Source organism: Fundulus heteroclitus, chromosome 17 (assembly GCF_011125445.2).
Source record: "Fundulus heteroclitus isolate FHET01 chromosome 17, MU-UCD_Fhet_4.1, whole genome shotgun sequence".
In the NCBI taxonomy this organism is placed as follows: domain Eukaryota; kingdom Metazoa; phylum Chordata; class Actinopteri; order Cyprinodontiformes; family Fundulidae; genus Fundulus; species Fundulus heteroclitus.
The window spans coordinates 12,275,312-12,287,332 of NC_046377.1; the positions used below are offsets into that span (position 1 = coordinate 12,275,312).

General features: G+C 41.1%; 1 protein-coding gene across 1 annotated transcript in view; it reads right to left on the minus strand.

Moving 5' to 3' along the window:
- The window catches only part of ube2h (ubiquitin-conjugating enzyme E2H (UBC8 homolog, yeast)), a 29,512-nt gene extending 19,628 nt beyond the window's left edge, over positions 1-9,884 (minus strand). Inside the window, exon 1 of the mRNA XM_036149315.1 lies at positions 9,573-9,884. Within this exon, the coding sequence (XP_036005208.1) occupies positions 9,573-9,625 (53 nt within the window). The 5' untranslated portion in view covers positions 9,626-9,884. The remainder of the gene's footprint in view (positions 1-9,572) is intronic.
- Between the last annotated feature and the right edge of the window lie 2,137 nt (positions 9,885-12,021).

Genomic DNA, 12,021 nt, shown 5'->3' on the forward strand with positions numbered 1-12,021 from the left:
ACTGAGTTTCCAATATTCAACATTTTCACATTATTCTAACTAAAATATCATCATCTGCAAGTCATAATCATCTAAATTACAAGAAATAAAGGCTTGAAAATATTTGACTCCGAGTGTGACGAGTCTCTATAATGTATTAGTTTCTCTTTTGGAAATGAGTGATATAAAAGTGAACTTTTTCCACTAACACTCTTTAGATGTACATGTATTTTTAAAGCAGTACAGAACAACAAAGCACCAAAAGTAACACATTTTACAGAAGGAACAATCTTGACATGGAATATGACTCAGATTAATGAAAACACTGGTAATGATTCACATTATGTTATCTATTTGCAGTTTCTTTGGTGTCTAAAATGGGGTAAAATCTCTGGGCTTTTATACATTTTCCATTTCTAAATATCATACCTTTCCAGGCCCAAATTTATAGTATTTTTTCCCCAAAACATTGTGGGTGTTGCAGCACAAAGCGTGTCAACATTAGTCAGGTTTTATCATCTGAATGCTGCGCATATATATGTTCATACACAGCAGCTTATCTTAATGCTACTGAAGACTAATTTATAACGTTACTCCATCAACGCAGAATAGTTTGTTTGCATTCGAAACTCATCATGAAAACAAGAAATCTTCCCAAGTCCACAAAAATATATAATCAATGCGCATTTACGTAAAAGGTTTCTTGTTTTCTAACCCTTTACATGGAGAAAAGGGGAGTTTGTTTACAGCTTTTGGCAACCTCTATCCGACTGGACCTGCAGACACACAGGCTAACCTCCGGTGTTTACCACATGCTCCTACAATTACGCCCAAAAAGCACAGGAATCTATGGAAGCGAAAACATAAAAACATGCTTCAACCATTCACCTTTACACACAATAGAAGAAACGCTTGCGCTCAAACTGAGTGCGGGACACGATTTACCAACGCCCAAACATTTCAAGTTTGGTATTCCTGAACAAAACCGAATCGCTCTCAAAGCGTCCGGCTCCTTCTGACACTTTTAGTGTCGGAATACTGATGGTGGGGCCGGCATGTGTGGGCCGTGCAGGAGAAAACCTTGCAGCCGGTTTTACATATCAATGGACATATGGCCCCAAAGGCATGACTCACTCAGATCCACATGTAAATGTCTGGCAGATGAAGTGGTGCACTCTCACTTTAAAGGTCGGATGGGAAATAAATGAACTGTTTTGTTCTGCTTTGAAAAAAAAAAAAAAAAAAAAAACAGAAGAATATGAGAGAAGTATCCTTTATTGTCCCGCAGTGGGAAAATTGAGGCGAACCGACAGCAACATCAGCCGCAAATGGAAGCATGTAGATGCAATCAGAGGGTAAAATAATAGGTAACCTTACCGTAAGGTCATATTTATAAGATACAAAACATACTGTTTAGTGGTTAAAATTACATACTCGGGTCATTAATACAGATTTATGGAGATTTCTTCCCCTCAAAAGATGATGTCTTTGGAGTAGAGGTCTGCAGTTCAGTAAATAAAACATATACACAATACAGAATAATGTATTTGAAGATCTATAAAGCTTCATACTAGCCTAACTCCAACAGACGGAAAAAAAAAAAAAAAAAAAAAAAAATAGCTCAACAGACCCTCGACAACCCAGAAAAACTTCTTTTGCAATGCAGATTCGCTTTCCATTAGATGAAAGCCTAAATATATTGAAGGCTACCTCCCATAGAGCAAGCTGAAGCGGCTCAGAAACGAACAGGCCAAGTTCTTTGTCTTCACTGCCGAGAGATGAGAGCCCACCCACTGCAATCAAATGTGAATCCTTCAGCTGCTCCTCCTCTCAGCCCTTCGCTAAATCAACAGTCTATTTACAGCTTTAGCACACAGGGCCCCGTCCCTATGTGTGTGTGTGTGTGCGACGCGCGCGTAGGAACAAATGACACGATCATTAATGAACACAAAACTGAGCGAGGGCAAGAGACACAGCGGCCCGCATCGGAGGCGACAGCCTAATGAGAGAACCTCACAGACAAGGTTTGGCTGTCTGGGGCGTGAGCGACAAAAAAAAACAAACAAAAAAGAAGAGATTTCCAGTTGTGCAACGAAGGAACAGCAAACCTGAAACTCAAAGTGGCTTAAATGATAATGCACTGTGCGCTTTATCAACTTCATCCAGGCAAGAAATGAACAGCAGCTGATCACCAGGGTGTGGACGTCGTGGCACGCACTCTAGGATAAGGAGGGGGCTTTAACTTTATACATTTTCACGTTTAGACAAATAAATTTAGGAGCCATTTGAGGGAAAATTAAAAAATAAAATCAAACCTGAAGGTGGCATTCATACATTTGAGCAGAATAGACTGGCTAAGCCCCCCTATGCCATTAAAAAAAAGGCAAAGCAATACAGAAGTTCAGTCCATCTGTTTTTCTGTGGGTACCCAGCCAAGCATACAGGAAGCGTCACTGTAAGCCCAGTGGGATTAACGCCAAGGGCCTCAGATCTTCTCCAGAGAAAGATGCCTTGCTCTTGGACCCAAAAAAAAAAAGGAAGAGACTGTCAATCAAAGTGGGGACCTGCTAAGACAAAAGCCTTGCTCAAGAATCAGCTAGGCTGAACCTTTTAAAACAACCAATAAGTATGAAAAAGCAAAGGTTTTCTGCTCTTCTACTTTTAGACGTTCCAGACAGACTGAATACATTTTTACTGATTTAAAAAAAAGAATTGCAAGCCTCGTTTAAATGAGGAAACTGTCAGATAAATACGGGGCTAATGTGAGTTGCTAGGGGTCACTTTGAGATGTCTAAAGAATATTTTCCAAAAGCTCCAGCTCAAATTCTTAGAGGTTTGGGGGGGACTCAGAGACATAGGAACTGATGCGCAGTGTATTTAAATGTCCCGAGTTCACACTTTGCATGCTGGGGTAACAGTCTGCCCTTCAGTAGGTGCCTGACGGATCCCAGAGCCCAGGATGCCAGAAATGGAGAAAAGTGAGCACCATGCGGACTTACTGCAAAGTCGGGTCACCGCTGCGTGATTTTCTAATATTGTCCGGCCATAGTTACAACTAAGCCTCTTTTAGGTGTTAAATAAAGACGGTGTAGAATCAAACATTCCTGGGTCTGCTTCTAACCACTGAATAACAGTACAATTCATCAAACATGAACAGGTTTTCAACCCAACTAATCTATACAACTCCAACTCATAATTGTTATGTCGTGATGCTTCAGCAGACAAACGGTCCAATAAACCTCCCATTATACAACAGAACCTTTTCAACCCTATCCAGTCAGATTTAGATAAACTTCCAGAGTCCAAATCAAACCAAATCCTAATACAGCAAACTTAGTTGATCCGCTGTGATGTCATCTGAGAAATGAGTATCTAGAATTACGCCAACGTTGCCGGAAATCGTCGATTTGGTAACCACCCCTCATCCTGAGCAAGCATGTGGCGACAGTGGAGAGGAGAGCTGGTTTTTTACCGGATAATTTGTACAGCTTCAAACAGAATCTGCTGCTTTTTCCATTGAATGACTTCCATTCAGATACTGTATTTTAGCAAGTATTACGATGAACCTCCTGGTTATTTTAAAACCCACAACCATAAATGCCTAATGATGAAAGCATTAAATACGGTTTAATTATGAAAACTGTGTGGCAACTATTTCTTTTATCAGGTTTAAAGGTGAAAAACAAAAAGCAACCTACAGTTTATCCTGTTTTGGGTAGCTGAATCTTTTCTCTAAACCATCTTATTATAAAAAAAACAAAAAACAAAATAAGGTTGCTTCAACTCCAGCTTCCGTTTCCATCAAATCGTTCATTCAGGAAAGAGCAGAAAACTGCTGGTAATTCCCTTCAGCAAGCTGCCTGCAGTTTGCAGTCCAGTCCAGCAATAATGGTGCAGCGGGTAGGGTGGGGTGGGGGGGGTCTAGATTAGCCGCCCGTGACTGGATGACACGTTCTGACACAGCGGCAGGGGGTGGAGGTCATCGGGGCTCCTGTAAATGTGAAGCACAAAAGAACCCACCGTCGGTGCTGTCCGGATGTCGCGTTACCCAGAACACAATGGGGCCGGAGCAGTGAGCAGATCGAGCGCAGGATTGGGATTCAACTTAAATGGGGAAAGGATGGGGGCTGTTAGGAACAGAAAGAAAAGCACAAAAGGAGCTGATTTGGAGGAAGAAGGGAGGGGGAAAAAAAGCCATGTTACGCGATTTTAATAGGATGGATACTTTGATGAAATAAATAAGCAGGAGGCCCTCCTTAATGAATCGTTCTAGTCCTGAATATAAATCGTGCCTCGTGGAAGTCTTATCCAGTCCCCGCTGCAATCATTGTCGGATCATCCGGCAGAAATGGAAGCAAGGTTGAGCCGTAATTTCGACAGCAACGCGGCACTTCCTCACACGGTACAAAGATTTACCACAAGGAAAGACGGACGTGCCTTCATGCTATTCAAAAGAAAATGAGACCCTAAGCAACCCGAGTTTAAAAGTCTGCTCCCTGATGTTGAGGGTTCTTTAGAGAACTTAAAGTATTAATAAGAGTATGTGTATATGGACCCCTCCATATGTATCCATACATCTTTACGCTGTTGCACAGTGGAAGTGGAAGGAAAACAAAAACATGTTTTTTGCACAGAAACATATCTAAAAGTGAGGTTTGCATTTGTGTTCATACCCCTTTACTTCGTTGTCAACGAGTAAAATCCAGTGCAACTCATTGCCTTAAAAATTACCTGTTAGGTAAACAGGTTCTAGCTAGTTTGTTAAGAGAACATTCAGAGATAAGGAGAGTTTTAAAGTAGGGTTGGGCTGGAAAACAATATCCAAGCTGAGCGAATCTCCCAAACCACCGGTAAGAATGGCCCAGGGTGCCTCAGGAGGAGCTGCAGGGATCCACAGCTCAGGTTGGAGAACTTGGTGACACAAAAGCTATTTATTGTGCACTGAAACAATCTACCGTGTACGGAAAAGTTGCCAAGAAAAAAAAAAAGCCAATGTTAAAAAAACAGTTTTCCCACACAACATGTAGGGAACACAGTAACATGTTCAAGAAGGTTCTCTGGTTAGATGAGACCGCGAATAAACGTCTTGTCCAGTGTGCAAAACGTGTCAACAAAAGCCAGCATGCTCTCAGTGGAACATGGTGGTGGCAGCGTCATGCTGTGGGAATGCTTTTCTCCAGCAGGGCCAGGGAACAGGCAGGAGTATGAATGGAGCCAAATCCAGGGGGAATCACTGGAGGACAACCTGTTAGGGGAAGAGATTCACCTTCCAGCGGGACAGCGTGCCTAAACATGCAGTCAGGACTTGCAGGAAATGATTTTGATCCAAGCGTATTCGTGTGTACGAACGGCTCAGTCAGAGTCCAGACATAAATGCGAATGAGAATCTGCGCAAGAGTTAAGCTCATGTTCACAGAAGCTCCTCACCCAGTAAGAATGAAAAAAAATAGGCAGAATATAAATGAATAAATCTGCTTCTAGACTACAGCGCAGTTTTTAGCAATGTGACAACATGAGAAAAACAGCACTTCACGAGTCACTGAGTGGGTTAAAGACAACCCCTAAAAAAAAAAAAAACAATAGATCACTTTAACCACAGGCCAGGCTCTACGTGAGCCAACGCGGCCTCAGATTCAGCTACGCCGACGTGTTTTGAAGCAAATATGACATGGAGCACACGGAGAGCGTTCCAGCTAATCCTACACAACAAGCTGAACCTAAAGCTCTTTGCTATGACACAGCCTGCAAAGATCCTCATTAAAGAACACCGTGTTCCCGAGAGGTTCAAGAGCAACGCGGAATGTATGATGGGATAAAAGTTACGCGGGTCAGATGTTTGTACGTTACGGTTTAGGGATTCACTTTGAACATCTCTGGCGGCTCCAGTCTGCATGTCTCTCTAAAAAGAGCAGGGAGAAACACTGCAGAAAAACCAGAGCTCCACAAAGCAGCCAGACGAGAACCCAAATTGCTGTCTAGCTTAGGAAAAAGCTTATAATTTTTTTATTTAAAAAAGAAAAAAAAGCCACAACGTTACATGCTGAGGTCATTCTGAGATTTACGACGACAAACTCCCCCGTGGCCTCCGCTCCAGATTCTTAACTCTCCGGTGTTCAGAGCAAATTAATTCATGCAACCTCTCTGAAGCCATCTTAAAAGTTGTGTGAGCCTCAGGCTTCAGTTACACCCTTAAGACGGGGACGGCACAGAAAGGCTAACCCCATGTTTAGGTCGGGCATTTAAACACACGCCCGTCATGCTGAATGCTCTGCTAGAAAAGAAGAAGAAAAAAAAAAAAAAACACAGTTCATTGTACTGAACTGGGCAGGTGTTATACAGCAAATCTGCGCCAGCCTGTCAGTCAGGCAGCTGAATGAGGAGAGCGGCTGTACAACTATTGCAAAGAAAGAAAGAGAGAGAGAGAAGTTTGCTCTGTTTCACTAGTCTTTCACAGCTGCAATATGCACTCTGTGTCAAGTAGGGGAAGCAAAAAACTTGCTGGAACAAGTGCAGTTTCTTGTAAGCAAAAGCAACAAAAGAACTGGGGGAGAAGGCCAGAATTAGAGAAATGAAGTCTGAGAGGAACGTGTTTGATGCCTGTATTTTTGGACCACATTCAAACGCAGCTACAATAAAAACACAGCTGAGTAACAGCGCATGGGTCTCCATGGCAACATTTTTAGAAAATACTTCTTCTAAGAAGCTTCTAAGAAGACCTTCATATTCTAGTGCGTTCCATGACATCAAGCCGATCAGCTGGCATTAGTAAACAGTACGGCGACCGGCGACTTCTGACACACGTCAACAAACTGAAGCATGTGGACGACCAGAGCGTAAAGGTTTACAACAACTTGGCTCAAAATAAATCGCTAAAGATCTCCGATAGGGAGCTCTGGTCGTTCCAGTCTGCCCTGGTCCTCTTCACAAACACCTTCTGTGTTTTCTGTTGTTGACAAAAGGTTCCTAAAAGCCAGTCTGGGTTCTCACATCCCACTCAGAAACTGGAGCTGCACGGTGTCAGGAGAATATGAAGGAGGAATATTGGGGTTGAGTATTGTGATGATATCGACTACAACTATAACCAGCAACTTTCTTGATACTTTTCTTTTTAATCACGACTCCCCACTGTTTTCCTAGAGCTCTAGCATATCGATTGCACAATGATCTACATCTGGTTTTCAAAGACCCATCCTACTGGCCACATACATTACTCACAGAGCTGAAATTCGTAGCACTTGAAATATTTGCCCCTGCAAATATTGCATTCAAGCAGCCCTTTATGACTGCAACATTACACAACCTATTTTACGCTGATACCTTATTAAAATCCAGTGCAACCAATTGCCTTGTTAAGCCATTTTAAGCAGGGCTGGGTTTAAACACAAATATAATCCCAAACTTAGAATATATCTCAAAGAGCTCAGTTCAAGTCATCATCAGAACAGGACTGGGCATTTCACCTAAACGAGAAGGCCAGACAGAGGCAGCCAGGAGCTTCATGGTAACTTTGGAGGAGCCGCAAGATCCACAGCTCAGGTGGGAGAACCTGTTGACAGGACAGCATCACGGATCTGGCCTTCAAGGCAAAGAAATAGCAATAAAAAGCGCCATTGCTGCAAAGAAGTCCTGATTGCACTTTGCACAGAGCCACACAGAGGACACTACGAAAATGAAGAAGTAGGTGTTCTGGTCAGTTGAGACCAAGGCTCAACTTCTTTGGCCAATATACACAAAAAAATAAATAAATAAAAAAGTGTGTAAAGCAGACATCCATTACTGCACACAACGCCTGAACACAACAATCCTTGGTGGGGAATGCGATGGTGGCAGCATCATGCTGAGGGGATGCCTATGTTCAGTAGGGACATGGAAGATGGTCTAATCTGACAGGAAGGAGGGAAGCACGCAAATACATGTCAGTCCTACAAAACAATCTATTAAGAGGTTACAACAGACTGGGGTGAAGGTTCACCTTCCATCAGGAAAATACCCCTAACCTCACAGCCAGACGCAATGGTTTAGATCAGAGGATACGACCTAAATCCAAAGCACTGACTGTGGTTGTAAAGCAAAACAGCCAAACATTTCTGTCTCTAGAAACCACATGTGAGAGACATAAAACGCCTGTGCAGCTCTGATTGGCGCAAACGCCATGCTTTCAGGGTTTACTTGTTGTACAGAGCTCAACCTTTTAAAATAAGAAAAACCAAAACACCCATAATAAAATATATATGTTGACCACATTCTGATAAGAAATATGTTAAACCTGTTTGGGCAACCCCTGCCTTGCTGATTTCATTTGACCAGCCCTCCTCAAACCCCTTATTTGACTAAGCTTCACTGCCATCCCATCAGCTGTTCTAAGCCCCGCCCCCTCGCGGTTTCCGGATAGTAACAGGCTGCCCAATCGCCTTGCTGGGTTTTTTTTTTTTTTCCCTCACTGTGCTGGAACAAAAACAACACAAAACAAGAGGGGCTACCAGTTCATAATGTTCAGGAACATCCCGCGGGGCTGGAAACGCGTTGCGTTTTTTCTGCTCTGGTTCAAACTGCACAATTCTCTTTTGTCAGCGCCAGAAGAACACAACCAGGGCCACAAAAGCGAGTCAGCTGAGGACGGCTCTGAATAATGATAATCATACATAAAAAAAAAAAAAAAGTAGGAACAGGGCTAGATGCTGCTTTGCAGCTCAGACAGATTCTCCAGAATCCGGGCTCTGCGAGTGAAGCCCTGAGACAGTGAAACGGAGAGATACGCTGATCAGGTGGCCATTTTGATGGAGAAATTAAGCAGCAGACTAACACAGCAAAGCTCAGCTGCGCTTCAACAACAACAGAAGAAGAAGAAGAAGAAAAAAAAACAGCAAAGCCCCAGCGTGATGGTGGACAAAAGCAACGACATAAAGACGTGGGAGCGTGTAGCTCTCCTAAACTGCTACAGTCGTCTTTCCTCCCTTTTTTCCCCACTCTAAACGGAGTGAAACAAAAGAGCGCTCCTCCAGTTAACCTTACGTTATGTAAACAAGCTCCTGCGTAAACGCTCGAGGAGGCAGTTTGACTCAACTCTCTCCCCCCCCTCCCGAAGAAGAAGAAGAAAAAAAATTAGCACGCTGGACAAAGAAACCAAACTGCCACAAGGTGATTCATGCAGTCCTGGATCTGTTAGTGGTCCAACGAGATGAGGGACATTCACATAACCAGCTTCTTTCCGGGACGTCTTTTAAAAAACAACAACAGCAGCAGCACATACACAACAAACTAAGCTAACGTTTGCCACATATTGTGTGGAAACGCTACATGAGCCTGTGACCGACGTGATTGGCTAATAAGAGTTGAGACAGAAATAGCTAACGCTTGGCTTTGCTATCGAAGCGTCGTTGACACACACACACAAAAAAAAGAAACAGCTCTAATTCACACAGAAATTCCGATATGTTCAGTCACACGAAGACCACCGAGCAGCAGCCATTTACACAGCTCACACGGCACTGGGACATACGTGACGGATACGAACACGTACTGCTGTTTATGCTCACTTCGCTTTACAGAAGTAGAAGAATATGACACACGCACACACACAAAAATAAGGATACAGTTTCACCACGTCGGTGTCCATTCGCCTTTTGCCCGGACTCGGAGACGACATTTTTTTGTGCTATTTCCACCGCAGAACGCCAGTAAGTCAGCTGAAAGCCAGCTCCCACGAACGCTAGACGGTCTAGCGGGGCGATACTATCCGAAAGTTAACATTGGCTTTCCGAGATGTTCACGGCAGGACCTCCTCGCGGCGAAGCGTCTCCGTCCTATTGAAGGTTTGAGCTATACGTTAGATCTCTCTCTCCTGTTCACTGCCTTCCCTGCGATCTCACCATGGTTCTGACAAGCAGGGATCCCTCCGCGAATTACGCCATATATGTGCGACCAGAAACGCCACCATATATGGCCATGTTTGTAGTTTCTGCGCTGGAAACTACTGTCCAGGGCAACGACAACAAAACAAAACAGGGAAAAGTGCTGCAACCCAACAAATAATGTGATTTGATGTATTAATAGTGTATAAATATGTCTTAATACGTTTTTATATAGGTGAAAATTCAAATGAAATTGGAAATAGATAAATAAAAGAAATAAAGGCCTCCATTAAAATTTAAAAGCTCCATTCAAAAAAATAAATAAACACTTTCATTGTAAAATAAATGACAAGGATTCCCTGCAAGAAGAGATGCTGCATCTTAGCGGGATCAAGCTTAATACAGGCTTTATTATTTACAGTATCAGAAATATAAAAATCACTAAGTGAAAAGTGAATCCATTATATGGTGAATCAAATTTTTTTTCCCACTTTTTTTATACTCATGTCACCTGATGTATAATTTTACTAGTCACACCCGTTCATTTTCATGCGTAAAACTGGTGGCAGGCTAACAAAGTTAATGGGCGGGGCTAATACAACTAGATCACTTGATTGGCCAGCAATATTATTCACTGCAGACGAATGGTTGTATGGCCAGGGGACACGTTCATCATTTTGTTTATGCATGAATTTTCCAGAAGAAAGGACAGGTTTTGATAAGTTACAAAGTTTTTTTAAAAAAAATATTTGTATGAATGACTTTTCTTTTTGTCCTTAATAGTGCTCCCTTTTTGAATGGATATCACTCACCCCTGGCCCTGCCCCCAAATGATAATAGGATTACATCATTAGGTCAAAAATCATTTTAAAATCGTGGACACAACGTTTTTGGAGAGCTAAAAAAAAAAAAAAAAAAACTAAAAAATAACATATGAAATCTGCAGATTTTTATTATATGGGCACTTGAAAACATACTGGTACTTAAATTCTATTCTATTTACCATCACGAGATTAAGGTGGTAGCCCTGTGTTTAAATTTAAAATATTTCATAATAACTGGTGGCACGGGGAATGCAGAATAATTAAATAATTAAAATTCATATTTTATTTGGCTTTAAGAAATTGTAAATTCCAGTTTTTGTAAATTATTCCCATCTTTAATGCTATCCTTTAGTGTTTCACCCATAGTAAACACATTTATTTAAATACCAGTACATTATTTAATGTAGTTATTACACTTTTATTTTCTGTATAAATATCTTTAATAAATGTTTCATATTTACTAAATTGTGGTACTTTTGGCCCTTGACAGTAAGAAATAGACATGGTACAGACACCATAAGGGATTATTTTCAAACACTTGTATTACGTAAACCCACAACAATAAAAACGGAATGGTTTAACACAAGGATTGACGTTTCATCATATATCTTTTGTATGTTTCTGTGTTGTGGCTCTTGAAGCTCTGACTTTAGTCAAAATCTTCGCTTTGTGAACCTCACCAAAATCTTGAATGGTCTTTGCTTCATAAGGCTCATTCCTGTTATTGTGCACCTTTTTCTACCACACTTTTTCCTTCCATTCAACTTTCTATCATGCTTGGCTACAGCCCGCATTGAACAGACAGCTTCTGCAGCAATGGCTTTTTGCAGCTTTCCAACTGTCTGTTGATAAGCTATCAAGACAGCCGTCTTCCCCATTATTGTGTAAACCAGAACATTTCAACATCTCTGTACTAAATGTTTAAATGAATTTGGGGTTTTGATAACCTGCAAGTGACAATCCTAAAAAAAATATGGCAGTAACAAACACTTGAAATCTGTTATAAATCTGAGTGTCACTCTTTGAATGGGAAAAAAATGTGTCATCGCGATTTAGTTTGTGGTAATGCAGTTATGACTTTATTCCGTAATATTGGAGCTCTATCACTAATATATATATATATATATATATATATATATATATATATATATATATATATATATATATATATATATATATATATGTATGTATATATATATGTATGTATTTATATACAATTATATTTATCTCATTACATTTACAACCATTAATATTAAATTATATAAATAACATACCATTTTCATCACCATATTTATATGCACCCATTTATAGTTAGTTACCATAAAATACCAAAATAAAACTTTGCAGAAGAAATGGCATCACTGTCA